This window comes from Malaclemys terrapin, chromosome 7 (genome assembly GCF_027887155.1).
Source record: "Malaclemys terrapin pileata isolate rMalTer1 chromosome 7, rMalTer1.hap1, whole genome shotgun sequence".
Lineage (NCBI taxonomy): Eukaryota > Metazoa > Chordata > Testudines > Emydidae > Malaclemys > Malaclemys terrapin.
The window spans coordinates 105082732-105099017 of NC_071511.1; the positions used below are offsets into that span (position 1 = coordinate 105082732).

The following is a 16286-nucleotide window of genomic DNA, read 5'->3' on the forward strand; positions in this document are numbered from 1 at the left end:
GCAAATTTTACTTGTCCTAAATAGTCTTGCAGAACCAAATTCTAACATTCGCACAAAAGTTAGAATTTGTAAAAGCCATGTGCAAGTGTTTGTCCCTGCAAAAAGTATGCACAGGCCCATGTATGCAATTTCACGTGTGCACAAGTAGAGACTGTGTTAAGGTCCAGATGAAAATTTAGCCCTCTGAGGCCAGCTCTTAACTGAAATTAAGACGAATTAAAATGACTGGAAAAATTACCACACACAATGACATTTAGGAGATTTCAGCACAGTTACTTAAAACAAGAGCAAGAACAAAAAAAAAAATTCTTAAATTCAAAACTCTCTTGCTACATACCATACTGCAATTTAAATTCTTCATTACCTAAAAAAACCCAAAACACTTTTCTGATTGACTGTAGCCTGGAATCCTTTTCTGCTCAAACCCTTTGGATCAAAGGTCATATTAATAAAAAAACAGTAAACTGGAATTGGAGGACAACTTGTAACTTGTGTATAAGAAGTTCAGTTGGATGGAGAAATTCTGGTCAGGTGGCATGTTCTCTCTATTGTAACAAAAAGTGCTTGGTTGTGATCCAAAGCTCCATGGTGCTCAAAGGCAAAGTAATTTGCATATTTATCTGACCAGTTGAGCTGACAAGGACTATTTGTATATTTAATGTAATTGTTGCTTTACTGCTCCATAAGTCATGTCTCTGCCTTTTATTTTTATCTGGTTGGCATCAAGTAAGCATTAAAGCGCCATGTAAAACTAAGCTATTTTATGTGCTGTTTATACAACAATGGCTTTAAAATTGAAATAGGCTGTCAATTGCAATGTGAATGGCATATAAAAGATGCACCCTCATAGTGTTGAAATTCTTATTTATTTCAACACTACATATATGCATCATAAACAAGTTATGTAACTATTATAAAATAATAGGGTAAGAATGTAGAATTTATCAGAGGCAGTTTCAAATTATTCTTGTTATAAATCTGCATTTCAGAAAATTAAAAGTACAGACATTTAACAAAGCAGCTCCTGAAATTAATAACACTTCCGTAAAAAGGATGAAAAATATATAAAGTAGATACATTTATTTTCTTAGACAAACCTTTTTTTAAAAATAATCCTTAATTTTTTGAGTCAGTGATGTATTTAAAACAATCTACTGTAAGATTATAAAGATTGGAGATAGTAAAAAATATATAGTGAGAGGGCAATAAAAAACACCGAGGAATAATAAAAAAAAGAGTTACTTTCCTTTTCTTTTCCCTTATCATTGTCCAATACTTTCAGATGCCAATTTTTGAAAAAAAAAAAAAGTTAGCTATTTATACACTTCCAGCAGTTAAAATTAAAAACACATAAGGAATCATTTGCAGATACATTAAATCATTATTATATGAAAAGTAGGCAGCAAAAATTAAAAACATTCTAAGAACCATCATATATACAAACTTCTGTACAGAATGATGACACAGGGACAAAAAGATAACATTCGATTTGTCCTAATCCACCTAAAATATTACACATTATAAAAAAAGCTCTTCCTGTTCTTATGTTCAACTGTTCAGTTGTAGAATCACATCAGGTCCCATATTTGTATACTTGGTTTCTTTTCCTATAAATTAGTGCCTGTTCAGTAGCTAAAAAGTTATCTTAATTTAAAATGGTATCAGACAGAAGGAGGAGTGCCCAACCACTAATGAAAGTTTTAAAAAAGCTCGTCAGAAATCAGCTTATTTATAACACAGAGCAATTAAAAAAGCTACGGGAAAATCAGGTTTTGAATGTGTAATGCGCTGAACACATTTTTTATTTGAAGCTATCATAATGCTGCTTCTTAGTATTGTTATTAGACCCGATCCAATACCCACTGAAATCAATGTGAGTATTCTCACTGACTTCCAAAGGTATTGGGATCAGGCCCATAGTGCCCAACGGTCATTTTTACACACCGGTATCCATTTCTATTTTCTGTTAAGTAGTTTGGTATGACAAAGCAAAATGTTCTGAAATAGGGAACAGTGTATTATCAGTTGACAAATGCCCCCTTGCTTTGAAAATAGGTCACAAGCTCCTCAAGCAATGGGTCACCTTATCCTGTGACAGCTTTATTCCAGTGGCATGATCTCTTTAGAAAACTGATTTACTGTTACAAATGAGTTCCGTTCAGAGTTAGAATCATTTCACTAAATGTTAGACACTACAGACGTGAATGAGGTAACTGTTATATACCTTAAAATATTTAGGGAAATGAAATATTACAGCTTCATCTTTGGAGAAATGCTTTCTTGTTCACTGGACAATCCCAGAGTCAACAGATGTTTGCTTTCGAGTAGTCTTTGGAGGAGGCGGTGGTGGAGTTTTGCTGGGTAATGGAGGTGGCAGGTGCTGGGAAAAATGAATTTTGAATAGAACATGTTACTGATGAACTGATTTTGATGAACTGGTTGTCCATGTATGATTTCATATACTGCTGTGAATCTTTATCTGCTTTATTCCTGAAAACTTCCTCTCAAACTTTGCCATTATGAATACAGTTTTGCTTCTAGCTTTTCACTTTCAACCTAATTTTTTACTGCTGACAATAACAAGTCTCTCAAGAGTTACTGATTAACTATCTCAATATTTCAGAAAAAGTCTACTGAAAGAACTTGTCAAATGTTATAACCCTATACTTTATATCATATTGATTATCAGCCTGTACTAATTGCTGTCGCCCCTAAACACTACATGGTTTAAAAAGTACATTGAATTACAGCTCTACTTCTTGTTTTTTCTTTTTTCTTTTCATATTTTATATTTTTAGAAAAAGCACCATGCTAAAAAAGAAAAAGGAATAGATTAAACAGATTATAAATAGTTTTAATCTTATTACTGGATATTTGATAATCTTCAACATTATTCAAAATAACATTCTGAGTTAATGAAAAACATTACAAAAAATTATCCCTCTACATTATAGGAAATCACACAACAACGTAACAGGGCTGTCGGTTTACTTCAGAAGCGAATGGAAGGGCATATACAAGCAAGTATTCCAATTGATCATGGAAGTCAAATGATTTATTTTCATAAAATTCAAGCTATCTGTATGATGACAAAAATTCATATTGCTGAAAGAATACAAGGACATTGCAGGCTTGTTCATACAGTTTTCAGGCTAGATTTCAACAGCATGTTGGCTGTGAAATCATTGCAGGTTTTCAATCACTGCATTGGAAGTTATACTGCAGTGTTACACTCACTAAGTATTGTGTTTCGGTTCATAACATCCTTCCCCTGCTGGTGAAGATAAAACCCACCTTTGCTTTTTTTTTTGGTTTCTCTGCAATTTCCTTTTTTGCCATTTACACTCATGTTATATGCCCCCCCTTCCTTAACCCATTCTCGTTACACTTTATTAGATTGCTATCCGACACGCTTCCAAACAAATGATTATAAAAACGTTAGCCACACACTAATACTTTAAATTACAATACACACTGTGAGTTTGCCAAGTTTCCTGATCACTGCCATGGGAACAATTCAAATGTTTGAAATAGCTTAGCCTTTTATTGCATGTACTGTACATGGAATCTTGATATTGGTGTTTCATTTCTACTTCACATGGCTCCATTTATAGATTGTTTTAGTTACTAGAATTCATTGTAAACAATACCTTATTTTTATTAGCGTCTTGGAAGGCAATCCATAATTTCTAAATCATAGTTACACACTCATGCTATTATGAGAACATCATGGATAGACCATGTGAAATTACATTATTTGAAAAGAAGCCGAATGTTGTGATACAAAAACCTAGTGGTTCTGGATGACTCCCTGCCATTTCACATAATTCCCTCCATTCATTTCGGGCAGGGTAAACCCTAGAGCTACGCTGGATATGTTTGCTCATATTGAAACACTCAATTTACTTATTGAGAGCCAGCAGAAATGTCAGGAGTAGAGGAAAAGTACTTTTAAGGTAATTGAAGGTCCATTTCATGGCTACATTTTAAGACAGGAGCAAACAGAGTTAAACACAGGGCTTGAAGTATTTACCAGCCCTCTATTAGCCATAGGCAGATACAAAAGATGAGGGAGGGTATTGGATTCCTACTGAAGTACTATTCTTGGATCCTAACTCAAGAGAAATGTCTTTCATATCAGTCTCTGCCTGGTAGGTGTCAAATTTGAAGCCTCATCTCCTCTTTATGGCTGCTGGAGGAGAGGAGCTCTCTCTCTCTCTCTCAGCTATTCAGTGGTAATTGTGATGACGAAGTCTTTGTTGCTATAGTCCTGCCCGAGCCTCCTGGCTGCAGCAAAAGGAGGTAGATGGCATTTCTCCCCCACACCTACTCTCATATGAAAAGCAAATACTGACTCTTGCAGGGAGGGGGCCTTTGCTATGCTCCTCTTCCATAACCTCTATCTTTGGGTCCTCATCCAACCATCTGCAGAATGAATATGACATGTTTCTTGTCGGTTTTGCTGACTTTTACAGAGTTCTGATAGCAACTGGGAAAGTGATCATAACTGGTAATTTTAATCTGCTGCTGGATCGGAAAGCTATGAACAGCAGCAAAGACAGTTGGGTTGTGTCTACAGACGAGGGAAGATAACACTGCATGAGTTCCTATTTGTAAGGTTATATTTGCAGTCATAAAGGAAAGAAATCTCAGATTTTTTTCTTACAGAGATTAATAGTTTAGGCTCCACACTTACCATATGAAGGTGCCTACTCAATAGTAATGAATCTATTTTCCAAGACCTGATTACGCATATCCTATAATGAGGAATTTCACATCCACAGTCCAGTTAAATTTACAATATGTCTTTCCAGGGAATAGTCAGATTACCAAGGATAGCTTTTATCCTATAAACAGCATTGCTGCATTAGTTACATGATTAATGAAAATAATGCTCGGAGCAACATTCATTTTCAGTGTTTGTCTAACAAACGATGTACAATTTGCTCCTGATTTACATTGAAATACAGTTCTCAGTGACCTCTGTATCAGAAGATCAAGTCAACATACTATTTAATATGAAAAATAGGTAAAATTAGAATTTATTTTTGGTTAAAAGTGAAACTTTTTTTAAAAATTGGAATTTCTTTTATGTTGTGCTAGTAACTTTCAGTTTCCAGGTCTGATGGTCTGAAGCTTTAAGTTTATTTATTCCTATCAGGCCAAAATTTTTGAACGTAGGTGTCTAAAGTTAGGCTCCTGAAGCCATACTTATGCACTTGAATAAAAGTGGCTTGATTATTAGAAGGACTTAGCATTCTCAAATTCCACTGGGATCTGCAGATCTCAGCACTTTTGAAAAACAGGGCAGTTCTACTGAAGTACTTACATATGGATTTACGAACCTGACGTTAGGGATCCAGTTTTAAAAAATTTGGCCACATTAATCTACAGATATAAAGTGAACACTTAGTGGCCCAGACCATCAGACACAGAAACTGCACATCACTAGTAAAACATTTAAAAAAATCCCAAATCAAAAGATTTTAGTTTCCTACTAACAAAATAAACTACATATCCCTTCTGAAAAACTTTATGGAACATCACAAAAAAGTGACTTAATATTCCTTAGTATATTTTCCTCACAGGCATTTTAACTTCATATTTGTCATTAAGCAAAACTACTTTAACTTTATTGATCACATAACTTACAAAGAGCCTCATCAAAATCAAAAATTTAATTTTGAATTAAATTAACTTTAAACTAGCAGTAATTGGCAATTTTACAGATCAAAGTCCTTAATCAAACCAATGGTTTTTTTTGTATTATCATCACTCATAGAAATCAAATGATCAATTATCATAAAATAGAGTTGAAGACCTAATAGGGAAGAGAATCTATTGAAAACACAATGAGGATGGGCTAAATATACTAGCCATAAACAACATGCATATTATGTAAAAGCGCTCACATTCTGCAAGTAAATTAGCCAGAAAAGAAATAACAGAGATAGGTGGATAATTAATATAATTGAATTTACAAATTCCATTATAATGTGGGCTAAATTTAGCACTCATTCATTTACATAAGCTACCACTGAATATATTAGTAGAACATTTAATGATGCCAAGGCAGCATTTTTGAGAAATCAGCCCGACAAAACTTAACAGCCAATAAGAATTGATACAAAACCAAATTTGGTCACCTAAGAGCTTACCAGTCTTTTCTTTTACTCATCTATAGTATGAATGATGGCATTCATACTCAATATGAAATTGGGAAAATGATCATTACACTCACAAAACTGATATCACCAGTACTCAAAACAATTCCACATAGAACATTTCTCAAATACAAGATCAAATTTCCCTTGCATTTACTTTTAATTAAAGGTGCTCTGTAGAGTTCATGTTTATGTTTCAGTGGTAATAGTGAATCGTTCAATTCTTGGAGATTGCTTTTCTTTCTGAGATAAAGATAGAGTCTGCCAGTGCACATTAGAACCTATTTTTGGCAGATTCCCTGACTCACGTGTACCTCAGGAGAAATGGGAACCTTATAAAAAGGCACATCTGGAAAATACAAGCATTTTGTCCTTTCCATTTCAAATATTAAATTGCTCCCATTTGTTTGGTTTCCCCCTGTACAAAAAGAAGTAATCAAATTTAAAAATCTCTCCTTTATCCTCACTCTCTTGTAGAAATAGAGCACAAAACGTTGTACACACAGAAAATAAGAATTAAAAAAGACAAAAAAATTATTTCTTAATCTACAGAAAAGAAGAATATGATGAGTGAAGGGTTTTTGTCACTCAGAAAGCAATATAAAACACACAAATTGAATTCTACAATGAAACCTTGTGGCACCGTATAAGAGATGAGTTCCTATATTCCTATTTTATTGGAGTTGAACAACAAGATATATGGTTAGCTTCCAAGATCTGATCAGGAATACTTCACTTTTCAGAATTAACTGATTTCACTTAATAAACCATAAATTGTGGGAGGTTTAGGTTGGATATTAGGAAAACTTTTTCACTAGGAGGGTGGTGAAGCACTGGAATGGGTTACCTAGGGTTACCTCCTTCCTTAGAGGTTTTTAAGGTGAGGCTTGACAAAGCCCTAGCTGGGATGATTTAGTTGGGGATTGGTCCTGCTTTGAGCAGGGGGTTGGACTAGATGACCTTCTGAGGTCCCTTCCAACCCTGATATTCTATGATTCTATGAGTGAATGAAAAGTAATCAGGACATAAGCTACATAGTGTTGTGCAACAATTTTCCAGCCCTGTTGTCTAAAATTCATTCTCTTCTTTTACTATTATTTTTACAGTGGCACTGAGTCACACAATCTATAAACAGCAGCATGTTTGTTATTTATCTATAGAAACAAATGACGCATGACAAAAATTCGTCAGGATATAATACCCCCATAATTAAAATGTGACAGTGTGCCAAATCTTCAGCTGGTATAAGTCTGTATAGCTCCACTGATTTCAATTGATCTACACCAAATTACGCCAGTTGAATATTTGGCCCGATATCTGTAACCCTGTTACGTTTAAAATACTATACTGTATAGTGCTGATTTGGCCGGTGATGGTAGTGCTCATCGCCAATGATGGTAGTCATTAAGAAGAGTATCTTGTCTCAACTAGGTAAAAACACACAAAAAATGGTTATTTACCTATACCGTTATTGTTGTTCTTTGAGATGCATCATACACATATACAGTTTACTGCAGGTGTACGTGCACCCAATCATGCACTCAAGTGGGAGACTTTTGCCTGCACATGCCTTCACTATCCTCATGCGATGAGCCAAGAGTATAAAGGGGCATGATTGCTGCTTTCCTCTCCATTCCTTCGTACCGCCAGAAGCTAATACTCAAAATAGTGGGGTAAGTGGGAGGGTCATAGAATAAGCATAACACATCTTGAAGAACAGTTACTGTATAGGTGATTGGGTTTGTTTTTTTTCCCTTTGAGTGATTGTGAACATATACATTCCACTGCAAGTGATTCAACAGCAGTTTCCTAATAGGTGGTGGAACTTTGATTTGGAGACTGCAACACTGACTTGATGAAGTTGGCATCATTTTGGGAAACTTGAGTGATAGCATAGTGTCTGGAAAAGGCATGTATAGATGTCCATGTTGTTGTTTTGGAAATGTCCAATACAGGAATGTTGCTCAAAAAAGCTGGTGAAGAGGAGTGAGCCCTAATAGAGTGAGCCATTATCTTTGGTGGAGGAGAGACCTTAGCAAGATTATAGCAGAGTTTGAGGAAGACTGAAATCCAATGTGAAATATGCTGATACAAACTGGCCGGGGGGAAGTTTAGGCTTGAAATTAGACGAAGGTTTCTGACCGTCAGAGGGGTGAAATATTGGAACGGCCTTCCGAAGGAAACGGTGGGGGCGACGGACCTGTCTGGTTTTAAGATTAAGTTGGATAAGTTTATGGAGGGAATGGTTTAATGATAAAACATAGTAGCCAAGGAAAACCAAGCAATGGTACATGAATAGCATAATGGCCAACAAGGGTCAGGCTAGAGACTCTTGCCTATATGCTCGGGGTATTACTGATCGCCATATTTGGGGTCGGGAAGGAATTTTCCTCCAGGGTAGATTGGCTGAGCCTCTGGAGGTTTTTCGCCTTCCTCCGCAGCATGGGGCAGGGATCACTAGGAGGAGGGTCTCAGCCGATTGAAGTCACTAAAACACAGGATTGGGGACTTCAACGGTAGAGTCCAGGGAAGGGTCTTGCGGCCTGCAACATGCAGGGGGTCAGACCAGATGATCATAATGGTCCCTTCTGACCTTAAAGTCTATGAGTCTATGAGTCTATGAGGTTGTCATTTGATCCTTTAAGCATAGATTACAAAGAGCCTAAGGGAGGATCTGTGTGGTCCAGGTAAAATGCCAAAGCCCTGCAAACATCCAAGATTTGAGTTTTTTCTTCAGCCTTGGAAGAGAATACTGGGAGGGCAAATTGTCTCATTCAGGTGCAATGCTGATGCCACCTTAGGGCACGGCCTAAAACAGACCTTGTTTTTGTGAAAAAGTTAGCTGATCCTCCTGCACAAGGTGCCTGAAGCTCTGAGAATCTCCTCACAGAGATAATCACTACTAAGAATTCTGTTTTCATTGACAACAGCAACAGAGATGGTGTCATCAAAGGTTTAAAAGGGAGGACAGTACTATCGATTGAGCAGGACAATACTAAATTCAAGTCCCATGAAAGTACTAGGCTGGACACAGGAAGGCACATGTTAATAAGTCCCTTTAAAAATCTGGAAACCAAGGAACGCAAAAAGATAGAAAACCCATCCAATGAAGGGTGTATGGCAGAGAGGATGCAAAGTGGACACTCACTGACCTGGAAGAGAGACCAGAGGATTTCACATGCAGTAGGTAGTAAAGTAGACGTCTAATCTCTGTACAATCTGGAGATCAATGGTGAGATTCCACCCAGACTGAAAACCTTTTCCATTTCATTGCATATGTGGCTCTAGAGGAATCCTTTCTGCTTTTCACCAAATGGTCTGGATATCTCTGGAGCAGTGTCTCTTCATTACTCAAACAGGAATGTGTGGTTTATGGGCGTGACGTGGAGAGACTGTGAGTTGGAATGTAGAGACATGACTTGGTCTTGAGACAGGAAAACCTCAACCAAGGGTAAAACAACAAGTGGCCAAACGGAGAGTTGATTTAGGTCCATGAACCTATACTGTCTTGGCCAGGCAGGCACTACAAAGATTAAGTTTGTCTTGTCATTCACCCTCAGAATGGAAGTGACTGGAGGGAATGCATACAGCAGATTTCTCCATCATGAGAAAAGCATCCGTCACGGAACCCAGGCTGTGACCTGCACTGGAGCAGAATCTCTTGCATTGGCTGTTCAGATTAGTTGCAAAAAAGGTCTATTACCAGGTATCCCCAAATTTGGAAGATCTGGTGCAGAATGTTTCTTCTTATTGACTACTCAGATGGTCTATGAAGTTCCTGCTGAGAGAATCCACATTAGCGTTCCTCAATCCTGGAAGGTAAAAGGCTTTTAGTGAGATACTGTTCTTTATACAAAAGCTCAACAAATGGATTGCTTCCTGGCACAGCTGATATGACCTTACAGCTCCCTGTTTGTTCAGCTAAAACATAGCTATGGTATTGACTGTGAAAACTTGAACTGCTCGATCCCTGATGGTCGATCTCAGGCCCAATGAATAGCTCAAAGCTCTAGCACATTTATATAGAGTGAAATCTCCTGAGGATTCCAAAGTGCTGACGCCTGAAGTTGACCCAGATAAGCCCCCCAGGCTTTGGTGGACATGTCTGTTACAACAGTTATTGTTGGTTCCAGCAGAAAAGGAACCCCTTTGCGTACATTCTCAGGATCCAGCCACCAATCCAGGGACTGAAACAGTTGTGGAAGTACACAAATCAGCATGTCCAGAGAACATCTGCTTGGAGGATGTACTGAGTGAAGCCAGGCCTGCAGACATCTGAGGTGAAACCTGGCATGCTGTCATACATATGGACGAGCCTGGATAGGGAAAGGTGACCTCCTCCTAGATGGAGATTCTGATGCAGATCTAGATGCTCTTGGAACAGTCCAAGATGCCCAATAAGGCCCAGGAGAGTATTCTAATCTCTGCACTGCCCATGGTGGTGGGTACCATACTGGAGACTCTTTGTAAGGATACTGTTCTTTTTCCTTGGTCCAGGTGTCCCTAGAGCATGACCTGTATGGAGAGCTGAAAGACCATGGAGGAAATATAGGTCTGTTCATGGTCAGAGTCTGAAGAGGAGAAGATGTAGCTCTCCTAGTGAATGGAAGAGCAGCTCTAGATGGTGTTAGTGGAGGTTTTGGTACTGCCAATACCTGGTGGGGTCCTAAAGGTTGGAAGGGAGAAGGATAGAGCTGCTGTCGAGGGTTGCATGGAAGATGCAGGAAGAACCAAGGGGACAATGAAGCAAATGACATCGATGGTGCCAATGCACTCAAGGCTAATGCAGTCAGTGCCAGACGATATAATATAAGAGAGTCTGGCAGAGAGAAACACAGAAGGTCCTTTGCTACAAGGAAAGCCTGTGCTATAGACAGCCCTGAAATTGGAGGCAAGCATTCCTTTGCCATACACAAGGTATGAGCACACGTGTGCTAGTTCGTCACTTTCCCCTAGTTCTTTTCAAAAGCCAGGTGAAACAAACAGACCTTGTAGTGTGCCCTGAAAGTCAGCTATTCTGAGCTATTTCAGGCCAGGGGTAGAAGGACATTCAAGAACTCCAGGGCTATTATGGAGATTGCTCTGCCAGCAGCCCATTCTGTTGAGAGGGATGTAGCATCAGGGCCTCTGCAGTGAATCTCAGAGAGAAAGAGAATCTCTCAGGTAGACTAATGCAGGCCATTTAGGGCTTTACAAGTGAAAATGAACCCCTAGGATCAGATCCTCGGCTGATGTAAATTATCATATTTTATTGACTTCAATGGAGACATGACAACCTACATCAACTTAGGATCTACCCCTAATACTTAACTCAACTTCCAGCTGAATCTCACCTGGTTTTCTATGGCTACATGAGACCAGCACGCAGTAAAACTTTCTTATAATCATCATTTTCTTCACATAAGAGGAGTAAAATAATCTGCAATGCAACATACAAACATGCAAACTCTGGATTGCTTCACTATAAACAGATTTTCACTATATACAACAGATTCCAGTCTGAATGTTACTGATGGATCAGAATCTCAAAAAGTCAAAATAAATGTTATCATCATCATTAACAAAGTTTGATTTCGTTCTTTTATTATGCACCACTTCCTTCTTTGCCACATTCTTTGTCAAGTTTTGTATCTGCTGCTGGATTGATGGAAATCTTCTCATCAAAACTATTATCCTGTGAATAGTAAGTATTATAGCCAATATTTATAAATGTAAGTGCTCCTTTGTCTATTTTCTTTGAGTTTCCCTTTTGACTGTGAATGCTAAAGAGGCAGTTGATTTTGTATGCGAAGATGTACTCGAACCTGTGAAGATGCACAAAAGCCTAGAGGAATGCCTTGATGTAATAATAATCCTTGCAAGAGTCCTAGGATTCTTTTTCATGTTCATGTATATTATTAAGAATTTTTTGTATCAGAACAAATCACACAATGCAAGAATGAATATTATATGGATATACTAGTTAATATTTTTAAAATGACAATGAACAAGATAACAATCAAAACATTATAGTTAGAAGATTATTGGGATAAAAAGAATTAAGTAAGGTGGTTAACAATAGATTCCAAATAATCTAAACATAAAAAAATAAAAATCTCAAGCACCATAAATGATTATTGGCAGCAGTTAGACCTAAAGTACTCAGAAAGATATGGCCATTTTTTGATACATTTGTCAATGTATTCTTTTCTGTTCACTGAAGCTTTTTCATGTCTGACTTCAAGGCAACCAGTATTGTTCCAAGTACTTAATTCTAACACAGTGAGATCTTTCCCATTCTGTAATATCATTTTTAAGGCAATTGGGATAAGATTATCTACAGAACTTTTCAATGGTTTGTCCTTATTGATGCTAAGAATAGATAATTTAAAACTAATCAGTTTACTAGATTGAGAATCAAGAATGTTAGTTATTTCATTTATGAAATACCATAGCCTGTAACCATAAATTGTGAGGGTCAGTCATAAAAGTTATAAGAGCATACCTGACTCATCTTTTTCATGCCCTGCACCAATCTTCACATTTTGCTTTTGATAATCTTACTAGGGTCCAAGTACAAAGTGAAATAAATGCAATCATTGCTATAAAATTGGAAGCCTTTCTTAAATTATATAAAATATAATCCCTCCATCTTTGTGTCAAATCTGTTTTCAAATCTGTTTTCAAATCTACTTCACAGACTTTGTCACTGTTCATTCACCCAGATTTTCTGCTCTTGAAAGAGTTTACGAAGTCTAGATAAAGAGCCAAGCACTCAATTGTTGTCTTATAAAATTGCAGGAGCTTATCATCTAAGGATTTAGAACTTATTTTTGATTAACTTTTCAGGTTGTATTCAAATCATGAGCTCCCTCAGAAACTGGTTGTTAGGGATCAGGACATTTTAGCAAACCAGAGTAAAAGAGAGAAAACATTCTGGAGGACTGTAAAAAATGTGTAAAACCTCACAAAGTCCCAATGAAGCATGGTATTATGATCCCCATTTTAAAAATAAGGAAACTGAAGCACAAAAGTTAAGTGAATTGTCCAACATCATTCAGCAAATCAGTGGCAAAATCTCAGAATAGAACCCTTATCTTCTGACTCTCAGACCTGTGCTTTAGCTATTATGCATGTTTCTTTCCTGTTTGTACTTGAATAAATTCACTAGCACTTGTTCACAGAATTGATGATCATATTAAATTACCTTTGCAGTTGAGGCACAAGACAAGGAATCAGAAAATCTGGGTTCTATTTCCAGGATTACCACAGACTTCATGCATGATCTTTGGCAAGTCACTCAGGGCCTGATTTTCAGAAGTGGAGCGTATGTACAACTCCAATTGCTCAGCTCGTCTGAAAAATCTGGCCTGTAGCGTCTCTGTAAACCATATTCTTCACCTATAAAAATGGGGAAATTTCCACCTAACTTTTCTTCCAGACTCGATCAAGTTTCCGTTAGCCTTTTTAAAACAAATTATTTGAAGGATAAATTTCAGAATAATTTTGTTAATTCAGACAAATCTGTGCATATCTCTGATAAGCAAACTGAAAAATTATCATTCTTACTAAGAATTTACACAGGGGAACATTTCTGCATATGACTGTATATCTCTTTTCTAAAAAGTTCCACATTTCAAAGCCCAAATGATAGCCTTCTCCAAAAGTGCTGAAGATTTTTTGAAAATCAAATTATTTTTAATAGCTGCAATATAGTCTAGTGGCTTTCGAGAAATAAGAAAGCTGAAAAAGTATCTGCCCCTGCCTGAATCTGAAAAATATGTTCATGATGAAAAATGTTTCAGGGATCTGCTCCTTTCAGGGGGAACTGAGCTTGCCTATATAGGAAATGACATAGAACTAAAAAATGTAAAGCTGTCAGAAACATACTTTATTTCCTCTCCTGAAATAGAATTGTATAAAAGTATAAAAACTAATTTGCTGCTTTGACTACATCCTGTCACTTTAAGCTCCCTTGCTAACATATTTAACAGTGTTTTGCTTTATATTTAGTTTTCTCCTCCAGAATGAATCTAACTTTACTTACAAGTCATTTAGAATGAGCCGCCGCATTCCTTCATGCCCTGATTAATACACTGTTCTGTAGCAGTAGAAATCATTTGGATGCGTACCTGTCTGCTATCAGCATTACATAGAACTTCATGTTCTTGGCCAGTATAATGTTGCAAATAAACTTGCAGAAAATCAGTTGTACCTCTAAGACTTACCCTTTGATGTGCAGCGGGGGGTGTTGTAGGGCTAATCAATTCTTGATTTTCCATGAGATTTCCATAATCTGCCATGCTACCTTTGAGAGGCAGAGGAGGAGGAATGTCTGCCATTTCCAAACTAGAGATACCATTCAGCTCCAGATCTGTAAAAATTAACATTTAAGTCTCTGGATCATTTAAATCAATCTTAAGATGCAGAATGTTCCTTCAGGCATTAATGCTATGATAGAGATAGTGCCCATGCATCCATTTGCCCACTCTTCATTTCATAGACTGTATAATTATTTGCTGCTCATGGAACAATAGCTTTTAAATTAAAAAAAGAAACTGCTGGAATCATGAAAGTAAGGATCACTATGTCAGGGTCGGTCAACTTTTAAGTGTACAGTTTCTATCAACACTGACAAGGTCTCTCACTGTTTAATAAAAAAGGAAATTGTACAACATTGTCACTTGTCTCAGATTTTACTTGCTGATATTCACAGATCATTTAAAACAAATAAAATTGTCTTAGCTGTAACCTCTGTGTCTATGCGTTGTATAGTATTGAAAATGTGATGTGAATAATTTTCCAAGGTATACACAGAATATAACAGAGCAGAGCTTTATTTACTTTTCTACTTTCAGAAATTTAGACTTTTAAAAATTAAATGCACTAAAGAAGTCCATAATTAAGCACAAATCTCTATTGAAAACTTTCAAAATCTAGAGCACCATAAGAATGGCCATACTGGGTCAGATCAAATGTCCATCTAGCCCAGTATCCTATATTAGTCATTACTAGCTTAAATAGCTAACGTTATAAACCAAGAGAATGTACAACAGATTTTTTTTTAATTTACTCACAGAAGGTAGGGAACAACCATTAACAGGGTGAAATTTAGCCCAGTGAAGAAGATCAGAACTAGGCCTATGCACCACTTAACTTCTAATTAAGTCTTGTTTTGAAGGCCTAAGTGGTGTATAGGTCTTGTGCTGGTCCTCCTCACAGGGGTAAATTTCACCCACAGGAACATATTCAGCCATTCTTCCACAGGCAAATCTTCCACTCGTTTAAGCAAGAGCTCTGCCAGAGGAATGAGCACTGATAAGGCCCTTCTTATAATACATCATTTTGTTTATAAACTGGGGAAACCACTGTCACTTAGAGGCGGATTTTTTTTTAGTAGATGGAGGATTTGTTTACACTGATTCTTTTTTAATGCAGAGTATTTGGCAATATCTTATATTGTGTGTCTTTTCTGGTTTTCCCAAATGGCCTACCTTACTATTTTCTTCACTAGTACAACTTTAGCTTCAAGACAGTTGTATTGATTTATCACTGAAATCTCTTTGTCATTTCATCTCCATTCAGACTACATCAGCTACATCCATCACTTTCAAATTCTTCCAATGGCCTCCTCAACTTGAAACTTGTCATTTCCTTCAAGGACCTGAGCAATTCTATGGCTGCCTGCTTCACTGTTCTCATTTCTGTCTACTTCCTCCTCAATGAATCCTGCCTCACTTCTCCCACTGTCTCCTTTTCTCTGGTTCTCATCCTTCCTTGCATTCTGTTCCCTACACTTGGAACTCCCTCCCAGATCCAAAAGTAGCAGGCACCCCACCACCTCTTCTTACAACCCCCTCAAAACCCACTTATTCTTAAACACATCATCAGAATATAGCATCCCCCCCCCCCCCAAAAAAAAAATAATGCTTCAAACAGGCTTCTCAGATTGCCCAGGTCTTGTGTGTCTATTTAGAGATTTAAGCTCCTGACGGGAAAGACTGTCTCTTCATGGGAAAAATCAAGTTCCATGACAGTCATATGCCATGTGTCTTCTTAACAACAAAATTTAATACAATACAATAGTAATAAATTAAATAAAATGATACTTCCACAGTGATTTAGTGGAACATTTGGAGAACC

The 16286-nt window shown here is 37.1% G+C and overlaps 1 protein-coding gene across 2 annotated transcripts in view; it reads right to left on the bottom strand.

Moving 5' to 3' along the window:
* Window positions 1-687: 687 nt before the first annotated feature.
* DOCK1 (dedicator of cytokinesis 1) overlaps window positions 688-16286 on the bottom strand; it is a 566139-nt gene continuing 550540 nt past the window's right edge. For both annotated transcript variants that reach the window (XM_054033802.1, XM_054033801.1), the window contains exons 51-52: window positions 14372-14517; window positions 688-2380 (exon numbers count right to left, since the gene is read on the bottom strand). In XM_054033802.1, coding sequence (XP_053889777.1) covers window positions 2285-2380; window positions 14372-14517 — 242 coding nt within the window. In that variant the 3' untranslated portion in view covers window positions 688-2284. The remainder of the gene's footprint in view (window positions 2381-14371; window positions 14518-16286) is intronic.